Raw genomic sequence first — 9,788 nt, 5'->3', positions numbered from 1 at the left:
ACCACCCACGCCTCACTGGGTCTGAGGATCGGGTTCACGGTAGCCCAGGCATACTGCAGGCTGCATTACCTGGTTGGGGGCAGTAAGGACCAGGCACCAGTATGGGTGGACAGGAATGTTGGTAGGCCCACGTCCCTGGGTCCAAGTGACTGGCGAATGAAGGTAACCCTGTGATGCTGGCAGGGAGGACATCGGGCTGGGCTTGCCGAACTGGGTAGGGGGTGTCATCAGGAGCCCTGGAGCCACCCCTGCCCAAGAGAACTACCGACTGGGGGTCAAAAGTACCAGAAATGGAGAGAGCCACATGGCTGAATATTGAAGCATCTGGATGCAGCCATGCCTGAAGCGACCCAACTCTGTTCTTCCCATGGCTTGAGTTGGGTTTGAGACCCTTGCAACCAAGAGAGGCTTTGCTGGAAAAACCATCCCCTTGAGGAGCGGGGCTGGAGCCCCTTGGGCAGTGCTGGGAATTCCAGGCATTGGTGAGGCCTGGAGAGGAGGATGGACTTGCAGAAGCCCAGCCGATGGCCCAGGAGCGGCGGCTGGGGCCACGGCACCACTGCGCCCGAGGAGGCGCCCACCTCCCCACCGCCGGCCCTACTTCCCTCCGGCCTCACATCACCCAACACCCAATAGCGCCCAGGACCTGCTGATGACAGCCCCAAGAGGTCTTTATTGGTCCCCCAAGGCCCTGATCCAGCCAGGGCCGCATGGGAACCCAGGTAAGCAAGTCTGTTTTCTCCAGGAAAATAAAGTGTTCCATGAGACACTGAGGGGGCAAGGTGGTAGCCCTCCGGGGTCCTCCAGGGCCTGTCGAGGTCCTTGGCGGGTCGGGGTGCTCCAGCCCCTCCCCAACTAGAACTTTCGGTTCTTGCTCAGCCGATTGTGGCGCCAGATGTTGTGCTTCCGGAGCAGCCGCCAGTACTCCCGGGTCTCAGGGTCCAGCTCCTCTAGCTTCTTGGGGGGGCCCACATTCACCTGGAACAGCCTGACGGGGTGTGGGCAGGAATCAGGGCCGCTGCAGCCGCCATGACTCCCAGGCAACCCGGGCAGAGGCAGCGCAGAGGCAGCGAGCGGCAGGACTGGGTCCAGGGGGCTGTGTGGTCTCAGAGTGGTCCCTCCCCACCCTGAGCTGGGCTCTAGGCTGCGGAACGAGGGTGCAACCCCACCCCAGTGGAGCTGACATGGGAGGTGCGCACGCGCCGAGCCTTCTCCTGCCTCCTGGCCGTTGTCCATGCTGTGCTATCACCTGCAACGCCTCCCCCTCCCACTCAACCTCTCTGAACCTTCCCCGGCTTTAAGGAACAGCACATGTCAGTGGCTTCTAGTCCTGACACTGCCCAAATCCTCCTTGGAGCCCCCTGGCCCAGGTGGGACTGCGCTCTGTGACCTCCCTGCCCTGTCTCTACTCCCCACTTCGCTCCCTGCTGTCTGGCTAATGAACCAGGTGTCCTGCCTCAGGGCCTTTGCACTGGCTGCTCTCTCCACCTCTGAAGCTCCTTCCACCCACTTAGGTCTTGGCACATGGATCATGCTCCCCGGGAAAATCTTCCCAGACACCTCAGATTTGACCAGCTGGGCTCCTCCGCACCCCGTCACGAGCTCTTCCTGTGCTCCAGCCGGGCCCACTCACCACTCGGGATACTCTGTGTCCGGCTTCAGGACCACATCCTGGCCCTCCTTGTAGATGTTGACACCCATGGCGTGCGTGGTGAGCCGGACGGGGTCTGTACACACCTCTGGGTCCTTCAGGGCATCGCTGACCACACCGCCTTTGCTGCCTTTGCCCTTAATGACTAGGGTGGGGGCGAGAGTTGGTTCGGTCCAGCTCCAGCCTCGGAAGGCCAGCCTTCCTTTCCTGCCCCGTCTATCTGGGTGGCCCGGAGCTCTGGCTGGACCCTGTCTGCTGCACTCAAAATAATTTGAAGGTGGATATGAATACTGCATTAAATAACACCAATGCTCAGAGAGCCCAAATAATTCCTTTTCAATTCTATTCTGATCCTTCCTGTGTATCTCACAGAGAAAGTGCAGCTACGTCTCTTTAAGGTCTAACATTTATTTGCCTATTCTCTAAGAGATCAGGCAAGTTTACATGCAGCTAAAATTCAAATAACCTCGTTTTGGTTTTGCTTAAATAATTAATACTTAGATGGGCTCCACTGCATTCTCCAATTTCTGGCAATGACTTGCCAAAGCTCACAAAGTAATCTGGGGGCAGAAACAGGACTTGGACCCAAGCTCATGGCCTCCTCCCACTCTGCCACCCACCCCCTGACCAAAGAAAACCGCACGCCTGCAGCGAAGCGCGCCTTTACTCCACGTTACCCACACCCGCGTCACCGGCCGCTCGGCTTCAGGGTGGCGCCTGCGCACGGAGTCCAATCGCGCCCTCCGTTCCTCAAACTGCAGCTGCGCGTAACACCCAGCGGCCCGCCTCTCTACGCCTGCGCGTGGGCTCCGAGAGCCACGTCCTCGGCCAGCGCCTGCGTATTCCCAACTGCCCAATGTCCCCACCGTTCCCATCTTGGGCTGTCTTAACCCAGCTCACCCGGTTTCTTGGCGTAATTCCGTCCGAAGACTCTTCCAGAGGCGGCGGGGCCAGGGAGCTGCTGCACCCGCCAGCCGGCCCAGGTCCGGGTGGCCCCGAACAGGTGCCTGGCCGCCATGCCGCGCGCCGCCGCTTGCACGTGCGCGCGTCCGGAGACGTCGGCGGCCAGAGGGAGCTTGGGAGTTAGAGGCTCCTAGAGGCTCTTGGGAAATGTGGTCTTCCAGCCTTGGGCTTCTGGTCCTTGGCTTTGAACCTTCATAGACATCCCCGGTACCGTGTGAGGCGACTTTCGAAAGATGTTTCATTGCCTTATTGCCCGCTTTAAAGATTTCTCATACACATTCCCGATTCTACTCGGTGAGCAATTACTCAACGCTTAAAGGTCATTAAAAAACGAACACTGATTAGGCTCATTATATCCCGGCCCGATTGCTAAATCCTTAACGGGCTTGCTCCCTAATCCTCACAATTACGAGGTATCCCTCCTATTATTATCCCCGGTTTATAACTCAGGAAACCGAGGCACGCCATTCTGCCCCCTACTGTGGGCCAAACCGGAAGTCCGCGTGCAGTAGGGTCCCCGCGCTGCTTCCAATGTCGCCGTAGTTGGGAGAGACCACCTCTCATTCTCCTTTAGCATTTTCTAGTCCCATATCTTCCCATCTGTCATCCTCGGAATAATGACCACGACCGTAGGAGGCAGGCAGTGATTATTAACCTCATTTTGCAGTTGAGAAAACAGGCCCAGATGCCAGCGCGGGCTCTCACGCGGCGTGCATGGAAGCCCGGGATTCGAATGTGCGGTTTCGACACTTAACATTCCCCGCGCCCCTCCACCTTGCGGCGAGGCTGGCTGAGGGAACTACATTTCCCAGCAGGCCCCGCGAGGGCGCGCATGCCCAGGGGCCGGGAGAGGTGTTCGGCTACATCTGCTGGCACCTTGACCCGGAATGGCGAGCGGCGGCGTCCCGGAAGACTTGGCGGGCCCGGGGCGTGGGGTCCTGGGCGCTGTGCGGGGTGAAGCCCTCGCTGTTTGTGAAGTGAGTGTCCAGGCTGGGCAGAGCAGGATCTCGGGCCGGCGCCTGCGTCCACAGGTCTGAAGTCTTGAGTCCGGGGTCTGCGTAAGGACTGGGGTCTTAACTCGTAGCTTTAGGTTCGAGTTGTGCCTACAGGCTGGGTCTGAGGTCCGGGTCTGAGCCTTGGGTCCAATTTGAACGTGGCTTTGGAGGTCTTGAGATTAAGGTCGGCTCTCCGGCGTCTTGGATCTCTAGGATCAAATCCGAGGTCCTGGATCTGAAGTCTCGGGGTTGGGTCTTGAGTCCCGGGTCTCGGCTACCTGCACCTACCTGTTAGTGTAGTGTATCTCCTGCCGAGATTCCACGTTGCGGGGGAGGAAGACTTGGAAGAGTAAGGACTGGTGTAAACAGGGTCCACGGATGGGTGACAGGTGCAGGGGAATCCCCTCGGGTTTGGAGCCCGGGATGTCACTGTCTTACAGCTGCGCGTTCTGCGTCTCAGGTTCCTCATCTGTAAAATGGGAGTCACTGCACACCCTTCCTTGCAGGGTATGGTGGGGATTAAATTCCGTGTCTTGTATAAACTGCCCACAGCTAGATCCTGGCACCAAGCTGACACCCAAGAAATCTAATTTTTGAATCTCTTTCAGATGCTGGCCTGAGACCCGGAGTCCAGGCATGGAATTCCTGACAACCCCCCGACCTCCTCCAGGGCCTCCAGCCATGGACTTGGAGGAGCCCAGGGACACACTTGTGCTGTCTCAGGACCTTACCCCTGGCTGTCAGTGGGACCCAGTGCCCAGAGGCCCTAGCAGCCTGAGTCAGATGGAACTCGACGGGCCGAATATTCAGGAGCTGGTGCAACAGTTTGAGGCTCTGCCGGGTGATCTGGGGGGCCTGTCCCCAGATGGGCCCCCTTGCCCCCTGCACATTGCCACCGGCCATGGCCAGGCTCCCCAGGATTTGGCCGATGCCCATGGGCTCTTGTCTGCCGAGGCTGGCCGCGACGACCTGCTGAACCTTCTGCACCTGGAAGAGTGTCCTTCTTCCCAGTCTTGTCCCAAGGAGCCTGCAGACCCTGCTCCTCGCCTGTTGCAGCCCCCTGAGGACCCAGAGGGGGATACTGGCCCCCAGGAATGGGGAGAGGGAGCCTCTGCCAAGAGGCATGGCAGCAGAAGCTCAAACAGCTCCCCGGAACCCTGGCTGGAGACGGTCCCTCTGATTGCTTCCGAAGAGCGGCCAGCCGGTGCCCAGGTAGTGCCCGCCCCACCCCCCAGGCCTCCTCTGCTGCCCGGAGCCAAGCTGGGGGGACTCAGTCCTGCCCCTCTTCTATCTTCTTCTAGAGCCCCGAGACCGTGGCTTCATACCCTGCCCTCCAGGAGGGTGAGTGTCCCACGCGCCCTGGCCCCAGGGACGTAGGGGTTTCTGAACAGCCTGAGTCAGGCTCCTGAAATCTGGCACAAAGTTAGCTAGTGTGGAGGCGCTTCTAGAGAAGCTCTGAGGTTGGTTTTGATTCCAGACAGCCCAAGAGAAGAGAGACAGCCTTGAGAATGTTCTAGAATGAGTAGACGGTAGTAGGGCAGGCTTAGGTATTTTTAGCGCTCCATTCTAAAGCAGGGCTTGGCAAATGACCATCTGTGGACCAACTCAGGCCCACCACCCGTGCTGGTATGGCCTGTGGGCTTCGATGGCTTTTGCATTTGTAAGCAGTTGGAAAAAATCAAAAAGGTAATAGTTCTTTACACTTGAAAGTAACATGCAGTTCAAATTTCAGTGCCCACAAATAAAGTTTTATTGAGACACAAATCCGTTCATTTACATATTGTCTGTATTGGCTTTTTTTTTTCCATTGGTTGGTTTGGTTTGCACCGGGGCCCTTTTGGCCCCCAAATTAAAAAACCTTTTGTTTTTTTTCTTTGCAGGAAAGTTTGCCAATCTCTGCCCTAAAGGCATGGGAAGAACTCATTCTGGCCACCTGGAATATTCTAGAATTTCCCCCCAAATTATCTGAGGTTCTACATTAAAGAGCAAAGTCTGGTTGTTGAAAGAGGAGCTGGTTTGGCCTTATCGTTCCCAGTAGGTTCTGGAGTCACGGTGGAGTTGTGACTCAGAAAGTTCCAGAACTTGGCATTTCGCCCGTGGTTTTAGATTAAAGGAACCCGGGCTGACGAGAGTGGTCTGGAACGATGAGCAGAGCTGTGTGGTTCTACTCATACTGGGACGTTCTGGAACCACAGAATGAACAGAACTCATCTGCGGTTCTAGACCAGTGGGAGGTGTTCTGGAACTGGGCAGAACAGTCCAATTCTAGAGTCATCCAAAGGGCCTAGGCTGGTGCCATACTCACATGTGCCCAGTGGCTGCCACATTGGACGGCACAGCGCTGGGACCCCAGAGATGTCTGTTGTCCGAGAATGCTTAGATCATGAAGGGTAATGAGAAGAGGCACCTGTGGTTTAAGTTCACAGGAGTGTGGTTTAATTCACTGGGGCCTATACCTATAGTTCCAAACCACAAAGCAATAGCTATTGATTAGAATATTCTGGAATTGCTGGCAGAGCTGTCTGGTTCTGTGTTGCTCGGGGCATTCTGGGGCCATGGGGGCAGAGCTTTCTGTGGTTCTGGACTAGTTGGCATTCTAGAACCACGAGCAGAGTTGTTTGTTTCTGGATGTTTGGATAAGTCTGAGCATCACGGGGTGCATCCATGGCCACAAATTATCGAGGGGATTCTAGAACCACGGGAGGAGCTATCCGATGCTATCCTGGTGAAGAAGTTCTGGAATCGTGGAGTGGAAGTCTTTCTCTGGCGTGGTGTGGGTTTCTAGAACCCCCGATAGGATTCTATGGTCCGAAACCTGTCGGGGACTTCTACAGACAGTGTAGATCTGAGCCTCAGGGCGTTCTAGACAGCATGAGAGCGGTAGACAGGTGGACCGTTGTCTCCGGCGGTTCTGTGACTGTAGGTAGAGTTGTCTGTGGTCCTGGCCCGGTAGGGGAGAATTCCCGAACAATGAGCAGAGTTAACTGCCTCTGGATCGATGCAGGGTGCGGGGGGTGGGGGGTGGGGCGGGGATCCAGACCGTTGAGTGGAACCGTGAGAGGTGGGATGGGACCGTCTGGGTCCAGCCTGATGTTGGAATTCCGGGAGTGCAGGGCGGAGGCGGCTGTGAGCTTTCCTGCTGCTTTGGATCTAGCTGTGGTTCTGGACTCACAGACGTCCCTGGATGCTGGGTCCTCTGCCTGGGGGTCCTTGCGCTGAGGACAGAGCTGGCTCTAGACTGCTGGGTGGCCCTGGATTTGCGAGGGCTGGGCTGCTGGGCTGTCTCTCCAGCTGATGGGACGGTGCTGGGACAGTGGGCGGGCCCAGGCGCCTAGGCGGTACCGAGTCGTGAGAGGGTAGATCTCTGCGCTTCTAGACTGTCCGGGCGGCTGACCCTGGGCCGAGCCCACGTGGGTGGACGAGGCCGATGGGGCTGTCCAGGCTGACCCACCCCCGCTGTCGCCCTCAGTATCGGGGCCCTGTGAACATGAAGACCTCCTCGACGGTGTCATATTTGGGGCCAAATACCTGGGCTCCACCCAGCTGGTGTCCGAGCGGAACCCGCCCCCCAGCACACGCATGGCACAGGCCCAGGAGGCTGTGGACCGCGTCAAGGTGAAGCCACAGACTGACGGGCGGGCCGGCGGGTGGTTGGGAGGGCAGGCTGGGTCGTCCGAGGCCCCAGGGCCTGGTGGGGCAGAGGCTGGGTCTTTGGGGTCCTCCACCTCCCACCCCACCCCCCACAGGCCCCCGACGGGGAGACCCAGCCGATGACGGAGGTGGACCTCTTCATCTCCACCAAGAGAGTCAAGGTTCTGATGGCCGATTCCCAGGTACAGGGTCCAGGCTTGGCCTCTGGGACGCGAGGGACTCCGCTGAGGCCCCAGCAGCCCTCCCAGGCCTGCTCTACCCACTTCCCCAGGAGGCCATGATGGACCACGCCCTGCAGACCATCTCCTACATCGCGGACATCGGCAGCGTGCTGGTGATCATGGCCCGCCGGCGGCTGACGCGGAGGCCCGCACCCGAGGCCCAGGGCCGCCGGCTCTACAAGATGATTTGCCACGTTTTCCACTCAGAGGACGTGAGCGGTGGGGCTTCGGGTGTCCCGGGGGAGAGGGGGACACGGGCCAGCCCCCACTTCCCTCCGGAGCTCACTCGGTCCCACTGTCACCCCAGCGTCCTCTCCTCGGTCCTCAGCACACACAGGTCCCACGTGTGCCAGTGTTTTGCATAAGACTTTGAGACTGGAAGCCAACTCCTTAAACCTTCCCTGCCCTCCCCTCCCCTCCCCAGCAAGAAGAGGGTGGCTATTTTTTTGCACAGGCTGTCTCCTGGGGATCTTGTCCTGGAAGGGGTGGGAGGGCTGAGCTCTGAGGTTGTCAGGATTGGGGGGAGCAGAAGGAGGGGGGCCGGGGCACCCCCAGAGAGACACTGCCCATCCTCCCCAGGCCCAGCTCATCGCCCAGGCCATTGGCCAGGCCTTCACCGTGGCCTACAGCCAGTTCCTGCGGGAAAGTGGCATCGACCCCAGCCAGGTGGGCACCCAGCAGAGCCCAGGGGCCGCGGGCCCCGGCCACCTCCACAACGGGGACCTCGACCACTTCTCCAACAGCGACAACTGCAGGGAGGTGAGCCGGCGGGCGGGCAGCCCCCTCCCAGCCCCCCACCGAGTGACCCTCACGTCCTACCTCCTGTGTCCCCTCCCAGGTGGTCCTCGAGAAGCGCAAGGGCGAGGGCCTGGGCGTGGCGCTGGTGGAGTCGGGCTGGGGCTCCCTGCTGCCCACGGCCGTCATCGCCAGCCTGCTGCTCGGGGGCCCCGCCGAGCGCTCAGGGGCCCTCAGCATTGGGGACCGCCTCACCGCCATCAACGGGACCAGCCTGGTGGGGCTGCCGCTGGCCACCGTGCAGGCCGCCGTCCGCGTGAGTCTTTGCAGTGTGGCTGGGTTCAGAGGGCCTGGCCCGAGGGGCGCGGATGGCAGGCCCAGGGAAGGGGCAGCGAGGTCACAAGCTGCCTTCTCTGGACAGGCCTCGGGCCCAGCCCGGAAGGGACATGGTAGAACTTTAAAGCTCTGTGTGCTTAGGAAAACTAAGTGGGAAACTGAGTTCTGAGGTTGTTGCAGGAAGGGGTCGGGACACCCCCAGAGAGACACTACCCTTCCTCCTGGGAGTGGGGAAATCGCCTCTCCAGCGTGACCTCACTGGCGGGGAGCGGGATGGGCCTGCAGGTGACTAGAGGCGGAGCCGGTGGCTTTGCCCATCTCCCGCGAGGTAGCGAGTGTGTTGAGCCTTTCCCCTTGTTGCCCAAATGGGGAAACTGAGGCCCCGGGACGAGCAAGGGATTGGCCAGGCAAGACGGACAGGTCTGACCTGGTCCATGCAGCTTGTCACTGACTGTCACCCTGCCTGGTAGACACTGCTAGAAACTCTAGTGACCGTGAAGAAGCTCAGGCCCCGGGAGTCAGACTTCAGACTTCTGACCCCGAGGCCACCCAGCTCCCGTGCACGTTCTTAACCACTTCTCGGGGGTTAGGGCTGCAGGTCTCCCATTTTACGGTGGGTAAACTGAAGCCCGGGGGGACTGCAGGTTGCCAAGAGACCCAGCAGCCCCCCGCAGCCCAGCTAGGCCAACGGCCCCCGTCCTGCACAGGAGGTGAAGTCGCAGATGTTGGTGACCCTCAGCATTGTCCACTGCCCGCCAGTCACCACAGCCATCATCCGCCGGCCCCACGCCCGAGAACAGCTGGGCTTCTGCGTCGAGGACGGCATCGTGAGGCCCCGGCACAGGGCCCCGGGTGGGGGTGGGTGCCCCAGCACAGCCCTCTGAGCGTGTGGCCCCCACGTGTCCCCCCCAGATCTGCAGCCTCCTCCGTGGCGGCATCGCTGAGCGCGGGGGTGTCCGCGTGGGTCACCGCATCATCGAGATCAACGGGCAGAGCGTGGTGGCCATGCCGCACGCACGCGTCATCGAGCTGCTCACCGAGGCCCACCCCGAGGTGCGTGGCGGTGGGCGGGGCTGGGCCGCCCCCCCAGCCTGGGCCCCCCGCCAAGCCGCCGCCTGCTACCCCCACAGGTTCACATCAAGACCATGCCGGCCGCCACCTACCGCCTGCTCACAGGCCAGGAGCAGCCCGTGTACCTGTGACCGGCCACCACCCCACCGCCGTGCCTTGGCCCCC

General features: G+C 60.1%; 2 protein-coding genes across 7 annotated transcripts; one reads left to right on the top strand and one right to left on the bottom strand.

Annotated features, from left to right (window-relative positions):
• Positions 1 to 647: 647 nt before the first annotated feature.
• On the bottom strand, positions 648 to 3,385 carry MRPL54 (mitochondrial ribosomal protein L54). Of its 2 annotated transcripts, none has more exons than XM_011372677.2 (3): positions 2,552 to 3,385; positions 1,634 to 1,796; positions 648 to 988 (listed from the first exon to the last, which is right to left on the bottom strand). In XM_011372677.2, exons 1-3 carry the CDS (start codon positions 2,667 to 2,669, stop codon positions 856 to 858), a joined length of 414 nt encoding a protein of 137 aa, XP_011370979.1. In that variant the 5' UTR covers positions 2,670 to 3,385; the 3' UTR covers positions 648 to 855. The 2 variants fall into 2 exon arrangements, with proteins under 2 accessions (XP_011370979.1, XP_023393853.1); XM_023538085.1 differs by lacking the exon at positions 2,552 to 3,385 and adding an exon at positions 2,280 to 2,545.
• Positions 3,386 to 3,422: 37 nt separating this feature from the next.
• Positions 3,423 to 9,788, top strand: APBA3 (amyloid beta precursor protein binding family A member 3). Of its 5 annotated transcripts, none has more exons than XR_002783389.1 (11): positions 3,423 to 3,591; positions 4,218 to 4,821; positions 4,911 to 4,950; positions 7,079 to 7,224; positions 7,356 to 7,442; positions 7,532 to 7,700; positions 8,061 to 8,240; positions 8,320 to 8,532; positions 9,197 to 9,379; positions 9,465 to 9,605; positions 9,683 to 9,788. XR_002783389.1 is itself a non-coding variant. In XM_011372675.2 (11 exons), exons 2-11 carry the CDS (start codon positions 4,246 to 4,248, stop codon positions 9,752 to 9,754), a joined length of 1,737 nt encoding a protein of 578 aa, XP_011370977.1. In that variant the 5' UTR covers positions 3,433 to 3,591; positions 4,218 to 4,245; the 3' UTR covers positions 9,755 to 9,788. The 5 variants fall into 5 exon arrangements, 3 of the variants coding, with proteins under 3 accessions (XP_023393852.1, XP_011370977.1, XP_011370978.1); XR_896623.2 differs by having other exon boundaries at positions 3,429 to 3,591; positions 9,260 to 9,379; XM_011372675.2 differs by having other exon boundaries at positions 3,433 to 3,591; positions 7,532 to 7,693; positions 9,260 to 9,379.

Source organism: Pteropus vampyrus, unplaced genomic scaffold (genome assembly GCF_000151845.1).
Source record: "Pteropus vampyrus isolate Shadow unplaced genomic scaffold, Pvam_2.0 Scaffold212, whole genome shotgun sequence".
Classification (NCBI taxonomy): domain Eukaryota; kingdom Metazoa; phylum Chordata; class Mammalia; order Chiroptera; family Pteropodidae; genus Pteropus; species Pteropus vampyrus.
This window is presented reverse-complemented; position numbering and strand designations above follow the sequence as displayed.

What these genes read in the sequence shown, in the direction of transcription:
- MRPL54 (XM_023538085.1), bottom strand. Translation starts at nt 2,526, where the DNA reads ATGGGAACGGTGGGGACATTGGGCAGTTGGGAATACGCAGGCGCTGGC. An exon ending in CAGGCGTGCGGTTTTCTTTG is followed by an intron (nt 1,797 to 2,279) that starts GTCAGGGGGTGG and finishes CCCCCACCCTAG; the next exon opens with TCATTAAGGGCAAAGGCAGC. An exon ending in GACACAGAGTATCCCGAGTG is followed by an intron (nt 989 to 1,633) that starts GTGAGTGGGCCC and finishes ACACCCCGTCAG; the next exon opens with GCTGTTCCAGGTGAATGTGG.
- APBA3 (XM_011372675.2), top strand. Translation starts at nt 4,246, where the DNA reads ATGGAATTCCTGACAACCCCCCGACCTCCTCCAGGGCCTCCAGCCATG. An exon ending in ACAGCGACAACTGCAGGGAG is followed by an intron (nt 8,241 to 8,319) that starts GTGAGCCGGCGG and finishes GTCCCCTCCCAG; the next exon opens with GTGGTCCTCGAGAAGCGCAA. An exon ending in CCGTGCAGGCCGCCGTCCGC is followed by an intron (nt 8,533 to 9,259) that starts GTGAGTCTTTGC and finishes CGTCCTGCACAG; the next exon opens with GAGGTGAAGTCGCAGATGTT.